The sequence below is a fragment of the Tyto alba genome, unplaced genomic scaffold (genome assembly GCF_018691265.1).
Source record: "Tyto alba isolate M040663 unplaced genomic scaffold, T.alba_DEE_v4.0 Super-Scaffold_21, whole genome shotgun sequence".
NCBI classification, from domain to species: domain Eukaryota; kingdom Metazoa; phylum Chordata; class Aves; order Strigiformes; family Tytonidae; genus Tyto; species Tyto alba.
The window spans coordinates 8,986,523-9,006,331 of NW_024881295.1; the positions used below are offsets into that span (position 1 = coordinate 8,986,523).

Consider the following 19,809-nt stretch of genomic DNA (forward strand, 5'->3'; position numbering starts at 1 on the left):
ATAAATATCCAGGATATAAATCTATACAGCCCATAATTATAGTAAATACCTTTAAAACAATTGACATTATTGTATTTTTCTGAAAGACATTAAGTGTATTTCAAGGTATTTCAAAAAGAAAGGCCTTCACGCAGGTAAGCCTCTTGCACAGAGCCTACCGAGTTGCAGTGCATGTTGTGGTCCCCACACTGTGACCACTTTTCTGGGAACAGAGGTAGCTCCATGTCCGCCTTCTTGGTATGGTGAGTTGTGCTATTAAGTTATGGAGAGACTGCAGTACAGGGGGGAAACAAAGGAAGGAGGAGTACAGGAAAGCTCAGCAATTAATCATATTCAATAAAAATAAGGATAGAATGAGAGAGCAAATCACTCAAAGCCCAATTATTTTTGTTACCTGTTTTGGAAAGCACAAGAAACCACGGGGTTTTTACAAATGGAGGTGCAGTGGAATCCAGTTCTGAAAGCACCTGCTCACTGTGGTCATTTGACCAAACCTTCCCCCCCCCCCCCCCCCAAGTCATTTACTGCTGAGTCAACTTATTTATCTATCATTTGGGCTGCTTGTGATAGATGTCAGTATACAGGTGAAGAGAATTATTTGTTGTATGCTGTAACTCATGAAAGAGCTGAGCACTGTGTGGGCAGAAAGATCTCAGGGGAGCTATGACAGCAGCCAGCTCTTAAACACATCTCCTATGGACGTAGAAGTCCTTCAACGATTCCCTCCACCTTTCCCCCTGCCAATTTCTCCAGCATTACCATATGCAGGACTTGCCTAGACTGCAAAACTGGCTGCTTTTAAGGCAATTCTGTAATCTTTCACATCACACCTGGTATCAAACTAGAGAAAAAGGTAATGGGAGGGAAACATGAATCCAACCCACAGCTTGACAACACCCAGATGTGCTACCCGCAGGAACAGGCGCTGCCATCACTACGTAAATGATCGCCACCTTTCAAATCTGAACATGATTCATGTCATTAGTTTTCAATCTGTCTGCAGATTACTTCAGACAGGTCCAAAGAAAGTAATTCAAAAGCAAGCCTAACTATTGCTTTTATGCTTGCAATACAAGCAAGGAACAACACTTCACTGGAAAGTATGTCGGAAACTGGAATGGAGTTGGTAAATCACTAATTGAACTGTAAAGGACAAATGTTGTCTCCTGTGATGACATTATGGCTTATTTCCTTCTAAAAACGAATGACATCTGGAACATCCACAACACAAATGTCTGACAGTTCAGCTCATTTATCAACTCAGAATTGGAAATTTTGTTCTGCTTCCTACGCAGACTCCAAGGTATTTCTGATATGGGGTATGTCACCCTGGCAGCAAAGCTTGCCCTGATTCTTGGGAGTTTCCTGGAAAAACTGGGTTTGCCCACCTGCTTTGAGGCTCTCTGGCTTCAAACACGAGCAAGATTCAGCTGCACAGATCTGCAGCTCAGAGGGCAAATGCCTCAGGAGCGCGCTGCCAGGGGTGGCAGCTCTGGCTGGCACTGTACACCGCTGGGCTTGAGGCCAGGCTGGGATGAGTAACTGCTGGCCCCTCAGCCCTGGGCTTCTGTAAGGCTGGGGTTTGAAGTGGGGCTTCAAAATGCCCTCACACACCGAGTCACTTCATTCTCTCTTACCGAAAACAAAAGTTATGTCTTCTAGTGTGCCATGTCTTTGCGCCTGCATGCCTTTTGTACTTGCGACGGGCTTAAGCGTTTGCCTCAGACATGCCTTACTAAGACAAGTTTCAGGTTGGGACAGGAGAGTGCAGTATGTTCATGATTTTATTTCAATCCATCCTAAATGCCACCCCTCATGAGATCTGATGACAAGAATCAAAAACCGGTTTTGGAAATCTTTCTTTGTAAAATCAGATTTTACTGAAGAGGACAATTTTTATTTTAAGAGAGACATGTTTTAACCTTAAAGGTGAGTTCCCTTCTTGCCTGGCCAAAAAAAAAAAAAAAAAATCCCAGGAGATTTTCAGGTCATGTGAAGCCACACACAGCTTTCACAATTTATTCAGTCGGGTTTTACTCACCTCTGTGTCTCTGAATCTGTCCTCATAGTCCAATCTATCCTTCTCTACAGATGTAAGCTTTAACTTCAGAGTGGAAACCTCTGCCATAAGATCCAGCTTCTGAGTTTCAAGGGATGTTCTGCTTAAAAGCTCCTGATTCAGGATAAGGAGGAAGAGAACACAATTATTCATTCAAGGGGAAGAAATCAGTTATTTATTTCTACAGCTAAAGGCCTGTTTCATGGGGAAAAGCATCACCCTCCTCTTTGCACTATCTGAAGCCCTGGGACACACTATCTGACAGACTCCAGGCACCGAGGATACATCTGAGTTCATGGAAGCACTATCATGAGTTGGCTGCCAGGATGAGAAAAATGCTTGTATGTCATCACAGTGTGCTCTGGGCAGCAAGGAGCTGTGAGGAGAACCCACCCATCCTGCCGGAGGCTTTAATACAAGTCTCTTTGAAGTTCAGTGAGGTCAAAGAAGAGCAGAACTGGATTCCTACTGTGTAAAGAAGCACTGACATTACTAAGTACAAAGACTATAAAGCAAATATGGTAGAAAATAATCATTTAGTTAAGAGACATCAAAGGGTGCAACACCCTGAAGTGCACTGCTCTCACCAAAGCAAAATGCAGTTCATTAAGACAGAATGAAGACAGACAGCAAGACAGACATGGGGCTGTGAAATACCTGCTGCAGCATCTCTTCCGTGGCATTCAGCTTCTCCCTGTGCTCCTCTAGACAGAACTCCAGATCCCGAATCTTTTCTCCTTGAGCCTCCACTTGGTCTGTAAGCACACTTACCTGCGCAGCAGAGAAAAAGAAATGTATGTTTAGTACATTGCATCCATGCCATGTGTGTCACCTGAAGAACTGTATGTGAGTAACAGTGCTGAACAACGTATGGCAAAGACGACAGTAGAGGATGGACAGCTCTTCCCTCATGCTTACTAGAATTTCAGCCAAAGTTCTGGTGGACACATTGTAATTCTGCCTCTCTCTTCCTAACTTGTCCTGGAAGTTTCCACAAGGGGTGGCTGCTGCATTTTACAGCCAACAATTATGCCTTTGCTATGACAATACATTAACTAAAACCCACTAGCTCCTACCTTAACAACCAAATAGTTAAGCCTCGCTGCATATAATTTATTCTCCTTTCCAAGTGATTGCACACAGTGTAACATAACATACAGCTCCTCCTTTTCAGAACAGTAAAAGCAAAGGAGGTTAAAACACACGGCAAGACCAAGACACAACACCTCTGAGGCTGCAGACTGACTGTCATTTTGCCTTTTCTGAATGAAGCTTTTGTTTTAAACAAGCTCCCTCAAGGAAACCTGCAGAACTGCTGGGAATGAGGACAAGCTGTCTTGAGCAGCGCTTTGTGTGTCACAGCCAGGTCTGCATCAGGGGACAGCAGGATGCCTGTGCAGACCAAGGGGTGACAGACAGTCCCAGCTCTGATGGCAAGAGCCATCTAGCTGCCAAGAGCACCCGGGGCTGACCCAGTCCAGCCCAGCAGCAGGTCAGCAGGACCTCCAAGGAGCTGCTCATCTCCTTCCGCCCACTGGCCAGTCCTGCAGCTTTTGAAACCTTTCACGAGGACAGGACTTCTGCCACATGATGCAGACAGCATATGAACGGTCATGGAAAATGGTGATCTCAAGGATACGCACGAATGCAAGGAGGTGGTTGCTCTGCAGACCTGCTCAGATAACAAAATTCAAAAAGTAATCATATACACAGAAAAAAAGGCCTATAGTTTTTTTCTGCAATCTAAATTCACACCTATCCTTAATCTGGGTTAACTCTCGGGTATCAGCAAGCCTTCTGGACACTGTCCAAGATGACACAACTGCAAATAAATCCTCAGAAGTTTTATCACATACTATCAAAATGTCTTGTGAATGAAGCAGCGGAAAAAAAAAATAATTTAGGTGACTACTCACTTGCAGAACAAGAGATTCCTTATCATTTTCCAGACGAGCCAGCCTTTCTTGATACACATCTCCATTCCCAGATATGTGTCCATTAGTCTGAAAAAGACAGCAAATATTGCATAGTCAGCTATTGTACCGTAAGCACCATTCAACATTATTAACACTTTCAAGGAGTATTTTTAGTCTACACAGCTCAAGAACAGATTTAAAGTATTCTCCAGCCACCAAGGGGTTACAAATCAAATAAACTGTCAACAAAGGATACATGACCACCATTTAGGATAAGAATTATTCAGAGGCTTAAAGATGAGAAAGGAAGAACCTTCTGGTGACCCTATTCTGCAAAATTCATTTACTGTGTATTCAGCATTTTGTTAATAAAATTTGAACTTGATGTACTATGCTAAGCTATACTTGTGAAGAGAGAAATACCCTGAGACATTCAGCAAGAGGAAGAAAAAAAAAAAATCAACGTACAATCTACAAAATGTGCATTATGTTTCTTGCAAGTCAAACATTTTTTTCTAAACCACACAGTAAGACATCCTTTTACATCAGGCACATTTTACTGGGTCTGGGTGAATGTCTGCACTCTAAACGCATCTCTTTGTAAAGCTGCCTGAGGCTAAAGAGAAACAAGAATACATGTTAATGCTATCAGAGAGTTCAGAGGAATCAGCAACTTTCTTTCTTCACAGTAACTTCAACGTTCTTGAACAGCAAGAAAGATTCTACTCTATCCATATTCAAAGCTGTCTCAAAGCACTTTGTGATGGACGCCACAATCAGATCTCAGTTCAGAAAAGAAATTCTTGTTCCCACCATTGCATAAATTGCTTACAGGAGTCTGAGAAGCTGCTCTGAAATCCAGCACGCTCAGCAGAGACTCCCAATGATGTTGAGGGGCCTTGATTTCCTTCTGAATATGCAACGAAAAGAAACTGTATGACTGATCCTCTTGCCCTGGATAGTCTGCAGCACAACCCTGCCTTGAGAAGCCACCACCATTTAGGAGCTGCAAGCCTCAGGCTCCCGCTTTGAATCTCTCTTTCAAGCAGCTCATCTCCCCTGATTGCAGAGAATGCCTCAGGAAACCTGCTGGCTAAAACTCCTTTTCTAAGTTACATGTCTGACCTTGGTTAGTGGGAGAAACTGCCTCATTTGAAACTGAAAGAATAAAGCTCCCACCAGCACCACTTAGAGATTAGAAACAAAGCAAACAGGAGGGAGTACAAAGTATTTGACCTCACCTTACTGCCCTCAAGAAAGCAGTCTGTGTCCCAGCAGATTTTAAATCACTGTGCCATAGTAAATGTGTCTCCTAAGCATACATGCATAACTTCTACAAGGTGACGGTAATATCTCCCCCGAAATCACTAGAGCTACAGCGGACTAAGAAAGGATGCTCTCTAGTAATTTGTACCAATACCTCATATCATGACAGCCTGTATCTGAATTATTTAGCAGTAAGTTACTAGGCCTTCTGACCATCCGGACACTAAGTACCAAGGCAGAAGTCCTCTAAACTTCTGAATTTGCCCTGTTTTTCCCCTGACCTCTACCAGAATTTAGCTCATGCCATAGGAGTTCCATTCAAGATCAGTGAGATCGTCAGTTTTTTAATACTTTAATTTAGGTGAAAGAAGTTTTAGAACTTCCAAAATAAACTTGTTAATTGTTCAAATAGCAGATTATGCTTAAAATTTTGTAATTTGACTTGTATGTGAAATACAAAGCTGAGGTTTTTGCATACTTTAGCTATTCTGTAGCTCCATTTGAAGTCCTCCAGTACATCTCAGGCACTTACTCAGCCTCCATAAGAACAGCATCCATATTTTGTAATAGACAACACATTTATCAATCCAGTGTGTGTGTCTGATGTAGGAAAGTGATATTCATCCCTCATTACAAGCAGGCAGCTGAGATGCAAACACGCCTCTCCATCCTGCCGAGGCGAACATGAAAGTCCTTGTCAAAGCACAGACTCAACTCCCTGCCTCTCAACTGCCACATCAGTGCCCTAACCGCTGAACCTCCTGATACCTCTAGTCAGTGTAATGAGACAGAAATTAACTAAAACCAAAGACTGTGTGAAGAAAATATGGGGAGGTAAGTCTTGGTTTCACACTACGATGAAAATGTCTTTACGATGCTGTGAAAACCGACGAGGTGTTAAAGTAGAATGTTAGTCATTGTGCATAGCATCTTGGCAAGACACCTTTGTTGTTAAACTCCGTTCACATTTCTCAAAAAAAAAGTCCTGTTTTGCTCAGCACATCATACTTGGCTTTAAAATAGGAGCATTTAGAGAGTGAGAGTTCAGGCCACAGCTGCTCATTGCCATAAGAAAGAGGGAGGAGATGATGGGAACCCCAAACAAGACTGAAGTAAAGGTTTTTCTCCCACAAAATCAGATAGATGTCTTTGATGTGTGTTGCCAGAAATATTTTGTAAAAATTTGCATAAAAACAGACCTCCTGTCGTACACCAAAACCAGAAAACTTTGTGTATAACCCAACAGCAATTTGCTTTTTGCCTGAAATGTTCTACTTCTGCATAATACCTAGGACTAACTCTTAATTTTAGGTATGTAAAGGCAAGAAACTCACTGACTTTGGTTTCAGTAGGGAAAAAGATAAGCTCGGGAAAGGATGACACAGAAAGGCCATGGCAGCTATTTCACAGAGCAGCAGACCCTGCACCTCCTATGGTGGTGCAGAGATCAGGGACTTGCAGACAATGGTCACACGATGCCTTCCTGCATCTCTCCTCTGCACTGTCTTCAAAGGTAAAAAGTTGATACCTGGCATGATTTTCTTCCCAGACAGATAAGGAAGGAAGAGAGGAGATGAAACACATGAGAAGAATGGAGTAATGATGGCAGTGGGTAGGACTGAAGAGAAATGGAGAAGGGAAAATGCCCAAACACTGGATATGGGAAAGTAGTGCATTGGGAGATAGGGTGGAAGGAGCCCCAATGGGGAGGAATGGGCTATAGGAAGGTCTGAACGATGCCAGGAGACCTGGTGTGTGCAAAACCTGGGTGAGTAACACTCTGTGTACTTCAGGAAGAGTTTCTCTCCACCTGGGGACCTGCCACCTCCCCTGCAGAGCAATGGCTCTGCTTTGGGGAGGTGGGGGGAAAGAAAAAAAGAAAAGTAAATATTTGATTCAACAGCAACTGCAAGCATATTTGGGGCACTTGGTAATTCTGGATCAAATTTGTATCATCAAAGTCAATACAGGATTAACATACTTTACTAGCTGTGTAAAATAAGCTTTGCTATTTTCCAAAGAAGGCTCTTCTTCATCAACAACTTAAAATCTATCCTCAATTAAGTATTTAGACTTTGCATGTGTTTTCAATTTAGGGATTAATTGCAAAACACTGTATGGGAAGAGAATGCAGATTTACCAATACCAACCTTAATCCTAAAAACAAAAGAACAGTTGTCACGATGCCACTGAGCTTCGCAGAAGTTTGAGGCTAAGCATTTACTTAAAATGTATTATAAGATCAGACCCAGTGCACTCAAAAACTCAGCAAAATCAATCTGTGGCTAATCTGTTAAACACATGTGTAAGCTTTGTCTGCAATCATGTAAGTGTAAAAATCCACACTGATCTGGAGGGAATTATTCCTGTAATAAGTAGATGCATCACCAAACTTTCACAGCTTGCCTGCCCTCAGTCTTTAATCCCTTTTCCCTGGAAGTGAGTTAGCATTCCAAGCCACAGGAAAGTTTCTAATAGCTGCTGTTTTAAACCTCCTAAAAAAAAAAAAAAAAAAAAAATAAAAAAAAAAAAATCCATTTCCTCTCAATTGCTGAATTCTCCATTCAAAAATAAACCTAATTTTCAGCCTACTGCAGCTGATACCCTCATTTCCCTTCATTTTCTCTCTGCTTTTGAGACAAAATAAGCAGCACAAATCACACTGTTCTTGCTGTAGATGCAATCTGATTTGTATAGAAGGAGCTGCCACTCCACAGCATTATTTTCTTTTACAGCAGATTGCACCGACTGTTTTGACCACCACAGTCCAGTCAACAGTTGGTCAAGTGAGCTGTCCCTGACATCTCTTTCCTGACCATCTGGAGTTAAATTAGAGCTCATCAACATGCTTACGTTGTTCAGATCATTATAATACACATTACCCACGCTTAGTTAAGCACAGCTACTGCTGTTCTGCTTGTTTGCTCAGTTTTAGAGAGTCCCTTGCAAGGGGGCTCCTCCAGCCTCAGCTACCTCAACATCACTTGGTGTGCCACGGGCAGAGCCTCCAGGTGTTCCAAGCAAAGTATTCACCACCGTTTCCCCTGTGATACAGAGCCATGACAGCTTTACCCTCTCTAAGTATCGACTCTGTTCCAAATTCATACTGGTCAAATCTATCTGAACACAGTCTGTACCTGTGTTTAACCAGTTTGTGTGGGAGCCCCTGCCCTCCCAAACGGCCATCTCCTGCACTGCATGCCTCCCGACTCATCGCTCTGAGTATTTGCAGCCTGCTCCACATGCTCCGGCAGCAGGCAGGCAGACCTGCTGCTGAGCTTTTCCTAAAGTTTACAGATTAGTTCCTCCTTACAGAATGAGCAGGGGAAAAAGACCCACAAACCCCCCACAAAAACCCCCACATTATACTTTAAAAGCTTCACTATAAGAAAAGTGAATTCTGAAAGAAAACCAGCTTAAGACAGACCTTCATTCAGAGGAGTTTACCTGAAACATTTTCTAAATATAAATAGCACAGCTGTTGAATAGAGAAGATGCAACCATTTCAAAATATTCAGTTTCTTCAACAGCAGCTCAGTGGTATCTGATACAAGCGGAAGACAAAATGCTCATTCCCTACCAGCGTTGCCCAGCTATGGCTTGTCACTCGGAGAAATGCAAGAGCCAGAACAAACACAGATAGCCTTACCTTATTTAGCCAGACACAGTGTCCGTGAATGTCCCAGCTATACTCCATGCTGGTCCTGACTATCTTCATGCATTTAAGGACGCGAACGACTGTGGCAGGCAGCCGAGGCTGAGACCTGCAGCCCCAGCACCGCAGGCGCCTGCTGTGCCGAGCAGTGCCGTCAAGGCTCCTCTGAACCGAGACGGAGAGGTTAAGTGATGGCAGGTTTCCTTGCCTAACCAAGGATGGAGGCGAACGTGGCAGCAGAGCGGGAGATGTGGGAAGCGGAGCCGTGAAGCAGCAGCGCTCCTCAGGCGGAGCAAACAGCTCCTCGGGGGAATTAACACATCAAAGCCCGGTAAGATCAATCCTTCTTCCAACCTGAGCCTGCTGGGATCCCAATACAAAAAGGCCAGGCAGTGAAACAGGGGAGGACGCAGGCAGGGGGGTGCAGAGGTGTGTAAACCTGACAGGGTGGGAGGGCAGCCCCACGCAGCAGCAGCTGGCCATCTCCACCCTCACTCCTTGCTGAACGGTGCAACACCCTCCCCTGCACCCTCTCGGCCCTGTGGAAATCATCCAACTCAAAAACATGGAAGGAAAGAGCGATTCTCACCCTGAGTACAAGGTAAACAGGAGGGAATTTTTCTTTTCTTAAGGGGCTATTAATTGTAAAAGCTGGAAGAACACATGTAATTCGCCTGTAGACACCAATAGGAAGTAAAAAGTTGATTCAACTGTCCCTGGTCTCATGAGTGGCTTGTCTCAAATTTATGTCATACTTAACCACAAAAAATGCAGCACTAACAACCAAGCTCTGTCCTCATGTTTAAATTTCAATTTATGCAGTAACAGCAGCAGCATAACAAATCTTTAGTATTTTTGACCACAGAGCCTAGCTCCAGGAGTCCTGTGAATATCTCAAAACCCACAGCTTTTATTATTAAAAAGAAACATTTACAACTACCATTGATAGATAAAAATCTCAAACACATGAATACCGAATAACCCAGAACAAAAAAGCATAGCAGAAGAGGAGAAGAAGCTGTGTTTTTTAAGCCAGACTGATGCATTTTGGATTGGGAATGGTGATTTTCGACAGCTCTGCCATCAGGGCTGCCCTACACTTCAGTGCAGGGTCGCATGGGTTGTTCTTACTGGTGATGAACTCATCCACAACGCATGAAGATGCCATACCAAGACGTGTTATAAATGAGCCCATATTATCTTCCAGTGTTACAATCACACCAGTCTGGATGATCATCTTTAGCAAGAAGCAAGGTCCTGTGTCTCAAGAACTTTGAGAGGTAGATCTCTCAGGGACAGAAAGTATTGATGGGAGGCAGTTTATAATGACAGGCTGAAATGGTATCACAAGGCTCCTTTCATATTGCAGCTTGAGGAGGGATTTCAAACAGGTGTTTGGTGGTAAACACCTATGTGCCACACATTACCATAGGTCTTTTCAACAGCTAAACTCAACATAAGCAGAAACTGAGCCAAATGAATGCACTGTACGCCCACACTAAGACAATCAAACAACAAACTTCGGTTTGAAGACAAGATTTTTCCATGAATAAGAAATATGAGATGATTTTTGGCTAACAAAACTATTTCCCCCACTTGGGAACCACCCTGTCATCCAAATAGGCCAAAATATCTCTGTAAGATTACAAGCTATGTTTATCCAGAGAGGAAAACTTCTCTCTGAAATCTAGTATCTCCTCATATTAACCCTCATTACTCCCAGCCACTCTCTGGAAGAACCAACTTGTTGAAGAAGTGTCAAAATGTGAGGCTGGTCTGTGAGATGACAGATCTGCTGTTGACAGCAGCAACACTCTAGATTGCACAAGCCACTATGGGTACCACAGCTCAAATTAACTATCATCTTCAGATGAGCTGAAAATGTTCTTGAAGAAACCTCTGGAGGCCAGAAAGTTTGTTTTGATTTAATGATCTTACAGTCAACTTCAGAAATTCACTTCTGGAGTGAAAAAAAAAAAAAAAATTATAATATATATATTCAACTTCAGAAAGTCACTTACAAAGCTAAAACCACAGGTGCAGTGGCTATGGACTTTAATGAAATAGTATTATCTCGGCTCTTTTGTTCCAGTAGCACATCCTTTAAGTAGGAGAAAGTGTACAACAGGACCCACACATGTAAGTTCAGATCAGGAGCTTGGGGAAGCTGTCTCTGAGGTGTGGGAAGGGACTGTCCACCCACTTCTACCCTTCACCCTCCTTTTTAACAAGACACAGTTGGTTTCTTCTTTCTGGGAGGTTGTTGCATAAGAGGTATTTTTAAAAAAACACCAAAAAAACACTGTCAAGAAAAATAATAACCAGAAAGAAAACTGTCTCTTGTTTGTTTCAACTGAAGAAAAACTGGAGCAACACCCATGACTGGGAAGAAGGTTTCTGAGAATTATTCTTCAAGAGATGGATCTATCAACTTCCAGCTGGACACAATGGGGCTGCCTTGGTCTTGCAAAAGGCAGAGTTTCATTTAAAATGGTCTTGTGACAGGTGATAATGTTACAGATTACTCACACACTGTCTATATTCAAGTCAGAACCTCCATTTTCACAGAGCAGAGCACAAAAGCACACATCAGAACACATTAAACATTTCTGTTGATCAGCAGAAATCTGAAAGAACTCCAAAACTCTGGAATAGTTATGATCTGGCTATGGATTTCAGGGCTGGCCCCCAGTGAAAGCACACAGACCCAACATGTCTGAGCTTCGAAAAGGCCCGAGTCCCTTTCCAGACTTTGAACAAATGGCTTCGTTTGCAATTTGTAACTGTGACGTTCACCTGCTCTCCACCTGCATATGGAGACATGAGCAGGGTTTCAGCAAAACAATCAGTTTTGAGCTGTAGACAGACAATTAGAAATGATATGTTACAGTCTGTCTTATTTGTACAGCAGAAAGCTGCATGTACAACTTCTCTGAGCTCCCCATGGGGACCACCTGATGTATTCTCTTGGAAGAGCCCTGCCAGATGTCTGGGCACTGTACATGAGCTCTGGTGTCACGTGGCCATCTGGCATCCACTGCTTAAAAAAAAAAATCCATTTGAGGTGTTTTAACTCATCGGCCCTTTTTGAGTGCTTGAATAAGTGTTCTCTTACACACTGTGAGGAACAGAAAGCAAGCAATACTAAGAAGCAGTACAGAGACGTAGGGCAGCCAGTTCTGGCATGGCAAAACTGAATGCTCTGCCCCACATTACAGAAGCGAGCAACTCTGGGAGTCTGCTTTTGGACCCTTTTCCCAACTAGGGCATCACTGGTTTCCCTGCAGGGGCCAGGAGAGGATTTTTCTCTTGTGACACACTGTTTGGCAGCAGTGAACACTATTTTTGTTTTCCTCTGAGACACCAGAAACTCGCTTACGGCTTCGGATGGGACATCACGCAGCAGTTCCAGTAGCTTGGAATAGCAGCTTCTTCATGGAGGCAAATCAAGTGGCAACTTCTTCAGGTAGGCAACTTCTTCATGTGTGGAGAATTAAACTGATTTCAAACCAAGGAAGTGTCTTCCCTTCCTTGGTAAGGATGGACATAGTTGCAAAAAGACTTCCTGCAAAACATCTGGGCACTTCACATAACACCCTCCTGCTCAGGCAGTGGCCAGAAACACCAGTGACACCTGCAAATGACATGCTTGTAGCACAGTACAAAGTGGAAGCATTCAGTCTTTTCTACTGGTGGCTTTAAGGATGCTAGAGAGCAGAGGAATAATTTGAGGCAGACTGAAGAGAAGCATAGTGGGAATAGCTATTTTCTGCAATCTTTTGTACACACAACCCCTGCAGATATTTTCCAGTGCTCAGGAGGCACTAAACCGAAAAGCGTAACAGGGCCCTTCCTCTCCCAGATTCAGCCCATGGCTGCAACAAAAACCATCACTGTCTCATTGCTGTGCAGTGATCTACATGGCGCAGGTCTGAAGGACCTCATTCCAGATCCTAACAGCCAGGCATGCCTAAATCACACATTTGTCATCTCACGGGGCAATGACTGGCCTTCACCTCGTTAATCTCAACAGGCACTGTAGCCTCCAGCCATGCTGCTGGGCCCCTTTACTCCAGAACATGTGGTGGATCAGCATCCCTAAGCATGGACTACTTATGTCTATGCATGCCACAGAGAGCAGATAATTTTCCAAGGCTGTTTATTTGGCATATGAACACTTTTTTATTTATAAAGGCCATACTGGCATGAAGCCCATTATGTCCCTTGACTTCTGCTCCACACAGAGTAGAGATTTGTTATAGCAATATTCACTGCTGTACGTTAGGCAGGAAGGAAACGCTGATGTTAGCAGGAACTCTGCACATTTTAAAGATATGACTCGAATGTCACTCCCGTCTCCTCCTCCTGATCTCAGCATTGGCTGCCACACTTCAACAGCGGAGGCGAGATCCAAATCCCACTGGAGGCAGTGGGAAAGCTCCCACGTGCTTCATTAAGTTTCAGACATTTTCAAATGAGTAGTTCAAAGCAAAGGGGAAAAAAAAAAAAAATGCTCTCCGCTCAAACCTTTCTGGAAGAGCTGCGTACAGAAGCGAGCCCTGCTGTGCTAGCCCAGGTCTGTCCCTGTCTCTGCCTGTCCCTAGGCGGCAGGTCAGGTCACCCAGCGCCAGCCGCAGCTCCACGCCGGGCCAGCCCCGGGTGGGCACACACACACCTGCCACTCTGGGCCGCATCAGAGCACTGGAATAAATCCATCTATTGAGATAAAAACTTCTTTTGCAAGATCAGCTGTGGCTCCAGGGTGACTGAACTCTTTCAGAGGGGGTGTGATGCCTGTCCTGGGAAGGGACCAGGCGACAGTGGCTGCCTGTCTCAATGGCAGCGACACATAGGGTGCAACACAGAGCCACCACGGTGGCCTGCCCGGCATCGGACCCAGCCTTCACCAGATCTGGCATCCCCATTTCAGCAGCACGGTGTTACCTTGGCCAAACACCAAGTGAGACTACAGGACGCAGACACTGCTGCAAGACACATTTGGCAAAACATGCAGAAGCGCATGCCCACTGCTGTCGTAACAGCTGCCCACTGACTTAAAAACTGAAGCATGGCCTCTAGAAATAAGTCTTGACTTCCACTGCTGGAGCTTCCCCAGAACCTGTGCACACCCAGACCACCACAACGCAAACCCTGCCACAGACCATGTGAACAAGGACTCAGCTTCGGCCCTGCTACGAAGTCACCACTCACAAGGCACCTGGAGACAAAACCAGTGGATCCTTCAGAAATGATGCCATGTAACTCACGTGCTGATAAGCACATTTTATTTCCCAGGGTAGTCTTCAGGTAGCCTCCACTCAAATAATACTTGATTTTTGGGGAAAACCAAGGCTTGGGGAGAGAGAACAGCCTTGTTGGGTATATTTTGGTGTATTTTTAAGGCAAGGTGACAAAAACTGGCAGATTCACAAACACAGAAAATAAAAATTTGGTTTGGTATCCAGACGAAAAAAGGGATGCTGAGCACTCACTTCAGTTATAAACCAGGTAAGGAAGCTCAATAACAGCACTCGTCCTTGTAGAAAATATGCTGCCAAAAATGCTTTTTAGTGAAAAGTTCATATTAAAAACTACTTTTTTCTTCCCATTTAAGCATCTGATTCTTATGAAAATATCTTTCCCCAACCATCTAAGATGAAACTCCAGTTACTGAAAATTATCTGCTCCATAGATTGAGACACTGTGGTATACAGAGAAAGCACAGGCCAAGCCAGTGCACAAGGTATTTGAGCAACAGCTTTTCCCAGGCCCCATAGCAGCATCTCCAAACCAAAAATCTCTTCCCTTTGGTTCTTTGAAACCTACTCTAAAACTTTTTAACGACCGCATAAAACACAGCCTCGCTGCCTGAGCCGGTCTAGCTAACACACAAAAGGAGCATTGTTACAGGTGAAACAAGGCGAGACCGTACCATTTGACTTTGGAGCCATTCGATCAGAGTCTCCGCCGTCGAGTCCGGGATCTGGCAGCGCAGCCCCTCTCTCTCGTCTGCTTCCATCATCTCCAGCAAGCCCCGCAAGTCCTCCACCAGGTGCAGTGCCCGCAGGCCCCCCATGAAGGGGGAGGTGGGGGACTGGCAGTCAAAGATGCCGTTGGAGTATTCCAGCGCCTTCGAACCTGGAGGGAGCAAAATCGCACGGGGTCAGGCACAAGGCAAGCTGGTGCGACACACAGCGAGGCTGAGAAGTGCTAGGCAACGCTTGCTCCCGGCGGGAATTTATCTGAACCAAACTCAGCACTGGTGCTGGATTCTGCCCGCACCACGCGGCGATTTGGAGAAGGGCAAGCCCTTGCTGGTGCGCCACGTGGACGGCGGCTCCAGCGGGAAGGAGGTGGGCTGGTCTGACAGAGGACGCCTACACCGCAACTGCGCCCACAGGGTCAAGGCGTGGGCTGGGCTCCTGCTCCCCAGGATGTATCGGAGGTGGAGAGTCCTGTGGGGGGAACAGGCTCTGCTCATGCTTGGAGCCACCCCGAAGGATTTGCGTGGCCCAGGTCAGACAGTGATGGTGTCCAGGGGAAGGTGTGCTCTGCATTTTTCAAGTGGGAATATCTTATGCTGCTTCAAGGCACTGGAAATGTTTTAAAAGAATAAGGGAAAATATTAAGATAAATAAAAAGACCAAATCATTTCTACACGAGAATAAATTTTAAACCCAACAGTTTGACATGGTAGCACTGACATCTGAATGTTAATAAAGAGAAAAATCTCTGATTTGCATAAACTCACAGTACATATATTTGACCTACATTAAAAGTTGCTATATATTAAGTAAGGAAGGAAACTGTGAATTCAGGATTAAGGCTGATTTAAATCAACCTAATTCCAACTATAATTTCAGCACACTTATTTGAGACCTTAACACTGTAATGCCTCAGCACAATGAGGGGTGTTCTCATTTGTATTGTCAACTTTTGGGAACTACAGTAATATGCCACATATGCACTTCCATGAACTTTCATTCATCTCATCTGGCAAGCCATAAAAATGCAAGTATTCCGCTAATTCCCTTTGGAAAACATAAAGACAAAGATCCCCAAAACAGCATAGGAGTTGATATCCCTTTGTTATATTACTTTATAGCTCTCTTCAGACACATGGGCAAATGAAATCTGTGGTGACTTAAACATCTCAACATCACATTTTATTTTTTATATTAAACTTCATCCTGCTATAACCAACTTAGGCTCTTGGAAACGCAGATACATAATCAGATCCAAATACCAGTATCTACTTATGGAAATTACTAAAGTCACAGCTTGTATGTATTTTTAGAGATTGTTATGATCCAACTGAATCCACTTTAGATGTGTTCATGCTATGTGTCCTTAATATCTTTAGGAAAAGTGCAGAGAAAAGTCATTGTTCAAACAAAGCATGCACTGTATGATGATTTTTTTCCCTAAGGGAAATTATTTTAAGTGGAACTAGTGATGACTTTATAACTGCGTTGCTATCCTTGCAGAATATTTTGTCAGTTTGTGTAGCTGTTTGCATAGCTCTGCTGGAACAGGATTAAACTACTAACTTCTTGATCCTTTGCTGCTCTCTGTTGTGTACTTATATTCTAACTCACTAGACTCAGCTTAAAAGCACGGGTTGTCTACTCTGTCTTGCTTCTCCTTCGTCCACTTACAATTTACAGGTTCTTAGAAAAAACTCAAATGTTCAAGACAGGTCCAACCCAAATGTTTGGACCCAGAGCATTCCAATTTTGAAAAAAGGAAAATTCAACTAATATTTTAACTCTGGAGAGTTGAGAGAAGTTCAGAGTAGCCAGTATCAGGCAAACTTACTCTTCCTGCCTTGCATCAGCTCTTTAAACACACTCAAACTGGTTTGAAACATGCCTTGACCTTGGCTTTCATGGTGCTGTGTGCACCAGCTGAACTGCATCACTCAGCCACTTTCAGCAGCATTTCGATAGAGGCTAGGAGAAAAACTACAATCCATTTATCCGTGTCTGTGTAATCCCCCCAGTCCATTTATTTGTAATTGCTAAACTATAATGGAAGACACCAAACAGAATTACCAGCACATTCCCTTATCAGCCTGAAACTCTGCCCTCCAGGTATGAAAAAGGACTACTGAAACAGCTAAATGAACAAGCTGCCCCAAGTGTTTACCTGCTATAATGCCATCCATCTGCTCCAGAGCCGCAGCGAGCATGTCACTTGCATCACTCATCATCTTCTCTCTTCTCAGGAACGATCACCAGCTACACCATAAGGAGCAATAAAACACCGACAGTGTGAGGTGGATCCAGAGCCTCAAGTCTGCAATTCAAACTGCAAAAGAGAGTTTCATTTCACTGCATGTTCTCTGAATTCAGACACCACTGTTGCTGGATCAGTAGAAAGACTGAGGCTGTCTGCTCACCACAAGACTTGGAGGTGTTCAACACCAGGCATGAACTGGCATCAAAGAATCAATGCCCCAACCTGATGATTCAGTTCCTATTGTTGGTCAGCCCATGGCCTGCCTTGCCTACAGTCCTTTCCACTGAAGGAGCATCCCATAGAGCACCTCAGAATTCCCACATGGCACTTCAGGGAAGCTTGTGTAGAAAACACAGGCCTTCTATTGCTAAAAGGGAACTCAGCAATAAACCATGTGCCTATCCACTGTATTTTATCTCCCCAAGAATCTGCTGGTATAGAAAAGAGGGAGTCTGACCATTTGCACAAGATTCTCAATGTCTGACAATCCAGAAGTCCTGGACACACAATCATTTGCCTTCAGGCAGGATATCTCAAATGCCCAGGACTCACTGGACATAACATGCATTCAGAGACTATCTCCCTGACAATGTTGCTCTGAGTTTAGCAGAGATTCACGCTGTAACAATACAATCTGGTATTATCCTCAAATTTTTGAAAGCCAGAAGTGGTGCCCAGAGGAGTACTTCCAGCAGAGCCTGGAACAGCGAACCTGCCCAATGTGCTGCCTGAGCAGGTCAACTAGCAGACCTGAAATCCCGATGGGCTACAAGTTAAGCACATGTTTAGGTACTTTGCTGAAGTGAAGCTGCAGAGGTCAGAGGTGTACCCGATCCCTCCACCCCATCACAATGGACACACAAGCCTCTGAAATAACCTAGAGTTCCATGGCTTTAATCTGGGACACATGAGACTGCTTCTGCTATAAGTACAGTTAGGGAACAAAGCTAAACAAACAGCAGGAAGGAAAACTCGCTTTAACCTTTTGCATACCCTGCCATTTGTTTTTTGTATTAGGCCGCACCACTGCTGACATTTGCCCCGACATAAGCAATTAAGAAAGTTGTTCACAGTTTCTTTGGCATAAGTCCTGGAAAAGAGTCTACTAAAAACCAAACCAAACCAAAAATTCATGTTATAAACTGAATTTTCCCTCCTACAAGTCACCTTATTGGTTTGACCCACTTGAGAAGTAGCTCTTACTGGAGATTGCCAGATAGCTTTGCTGAAACGTTATCCTTAAAATGACAACAAACATTTCAGCTTCTACATCAGCATTTTTACTACGTAAAGTAGGTCCAAACTCAAAGGTAACTTTTGAAGGACAGCACAAAGACTACTACGATTTTGGCAAATACCTTGCTTTATTATTTAGTTGCCAGAGACAGAAAAGCTAAGAGAACTTTAAAAAGTCAAAATACTTGTAAATTATGATGTTGCAAATCTTAAAAAATGCAGTAGCATCATAACTGAAGACTTCCAACCTTCAAGAACGAAGCCCCTGAATTTAAACACAATGTAAATAGGAAACTTCAAGCAGTATAATACCCACCATAATATGAAGATCCTTCAAGATACTTGGTTCAGCGCCTCTATGTCTAATCAAATTGAGCAGAAAACTCAGCCTTTGCAAACACATTCACTTGGACAATTCTGAAGATAGCCTTGTTCTTTCCCCTTTAGGATATCCCAGCTTGGATAACCAGGTCCTACCGAAGTCTAGTAAACATGGGCACCTGTGTTGTGTTTCCCTCTGAAGGCAAAGAGCACACAGAGAAACCCCAGGGCTGCTGCTGCCCCAGGCAAAATGCTGACTCCTCACAGCTCTAAGTCTAAAAGGACGGATGATGAAAAGCATCCACAGACCTGCAACACCCAAGTAATGTTTGGGAATCAGGAGTGCCCACAATCTTCTCAGTGTCCTTAAACACTTGATGGGGTAAGTAAAGACAACAGAGCCAGACCCTTCTCAGTGCCACCCAGGGATGTGACAAGATGCAATGGACACCCATTAAGACAGATGAAATTCCACTTAAGCATAAATTATTTTTTTTTTAATAAAAATATTTTTTATTGCGAGGGTAGCAAGCAGCTGAAAGAGTTGCCCTTTTGGGGTCTCCATCCTTGTAGCTACTCACAGACTGACTGCCTGGCGCAGCATGCCCTGGGCAGCCTAGCTTTGGGTAGTGGGCAGGCTGGAGACCGTCAGAGGTGCCTTCCCACCTCAGCCATCATTTGAGCTCAGCACAACTCATGATCAAGCATTAAATACAGTACTGAGCAGGCCATCTAGTCAAAACCAAGCTGCAGGCTAAAAACGTGCTAAGGAACAGTGTGCTCCCTAATCATGTTTATTCAGAGTGCCCCCCTTGTTCCTCACCTTCTGTCTAGGAGAGATATTAATTGGGGGCAAGGAACTGCTAATTTACATTTGCACAAGAAAGCCATGCCTTACAGGCACAGAAAAAATCACCATCCCTGCACTTCATCCAGGCACAACCACTTCTCATGTTTCCAAAAAAAGCACACCTTGCTTTTCCTAAACAAGGGTTTTGCCCATGGTTATCAAAAATCCTTAAGACAGCTCTACTGAAGGGAGCAGCAGTGGCAGACAGTGATACCAACAGGATCCAGAGCTCTCCAGCATCTACCCCCACTGTTACTAGGTCCTA

General features: G+C 43.9%; 1 protein-coding gene across 9 annotated transcripts in view; it reads right to left on the minus strand.

The window, feature by feature from the left end:
• The window catches only part of PPFIBP1 (PPFIA binding protein 1), a 124,797-nt gene that overhangs the window by 38,327 nt on the left and 66,661 nt on the right, over positions 1–19,809 (minus strand). For all 9 annotated transcript variants that reach the window (XM_032986058.2, XM_032986067.2, XM_042795345.1 and 6 more), the window contains 5 exons: positions 17,045–17,206; positions 14,829–15,034; positions 3,976–4,062; positions 2,717–2,830; positions 2,042–2,173 (listed from right to left, as the gene is read on the minus strand). In XM_032986058.2, the coding sequence (XP_032841949.2) occupies positions 2,042–2,173; positions 2,717–2,830; positions 3,976–4,062; positions 14,829–15,034; positions 17,045–17,108 (603 nt within the window). In that variant the 5' untranslated portion in view covers positions 17,109–17,206. The remainder of the gene's footprint in view (positions 1–2,041; positions 2,174–2,716; positions 2,831–3,975; positions 4,063–14,828; positions 15,035–17,044; positions 17,207–19,809) is intronic.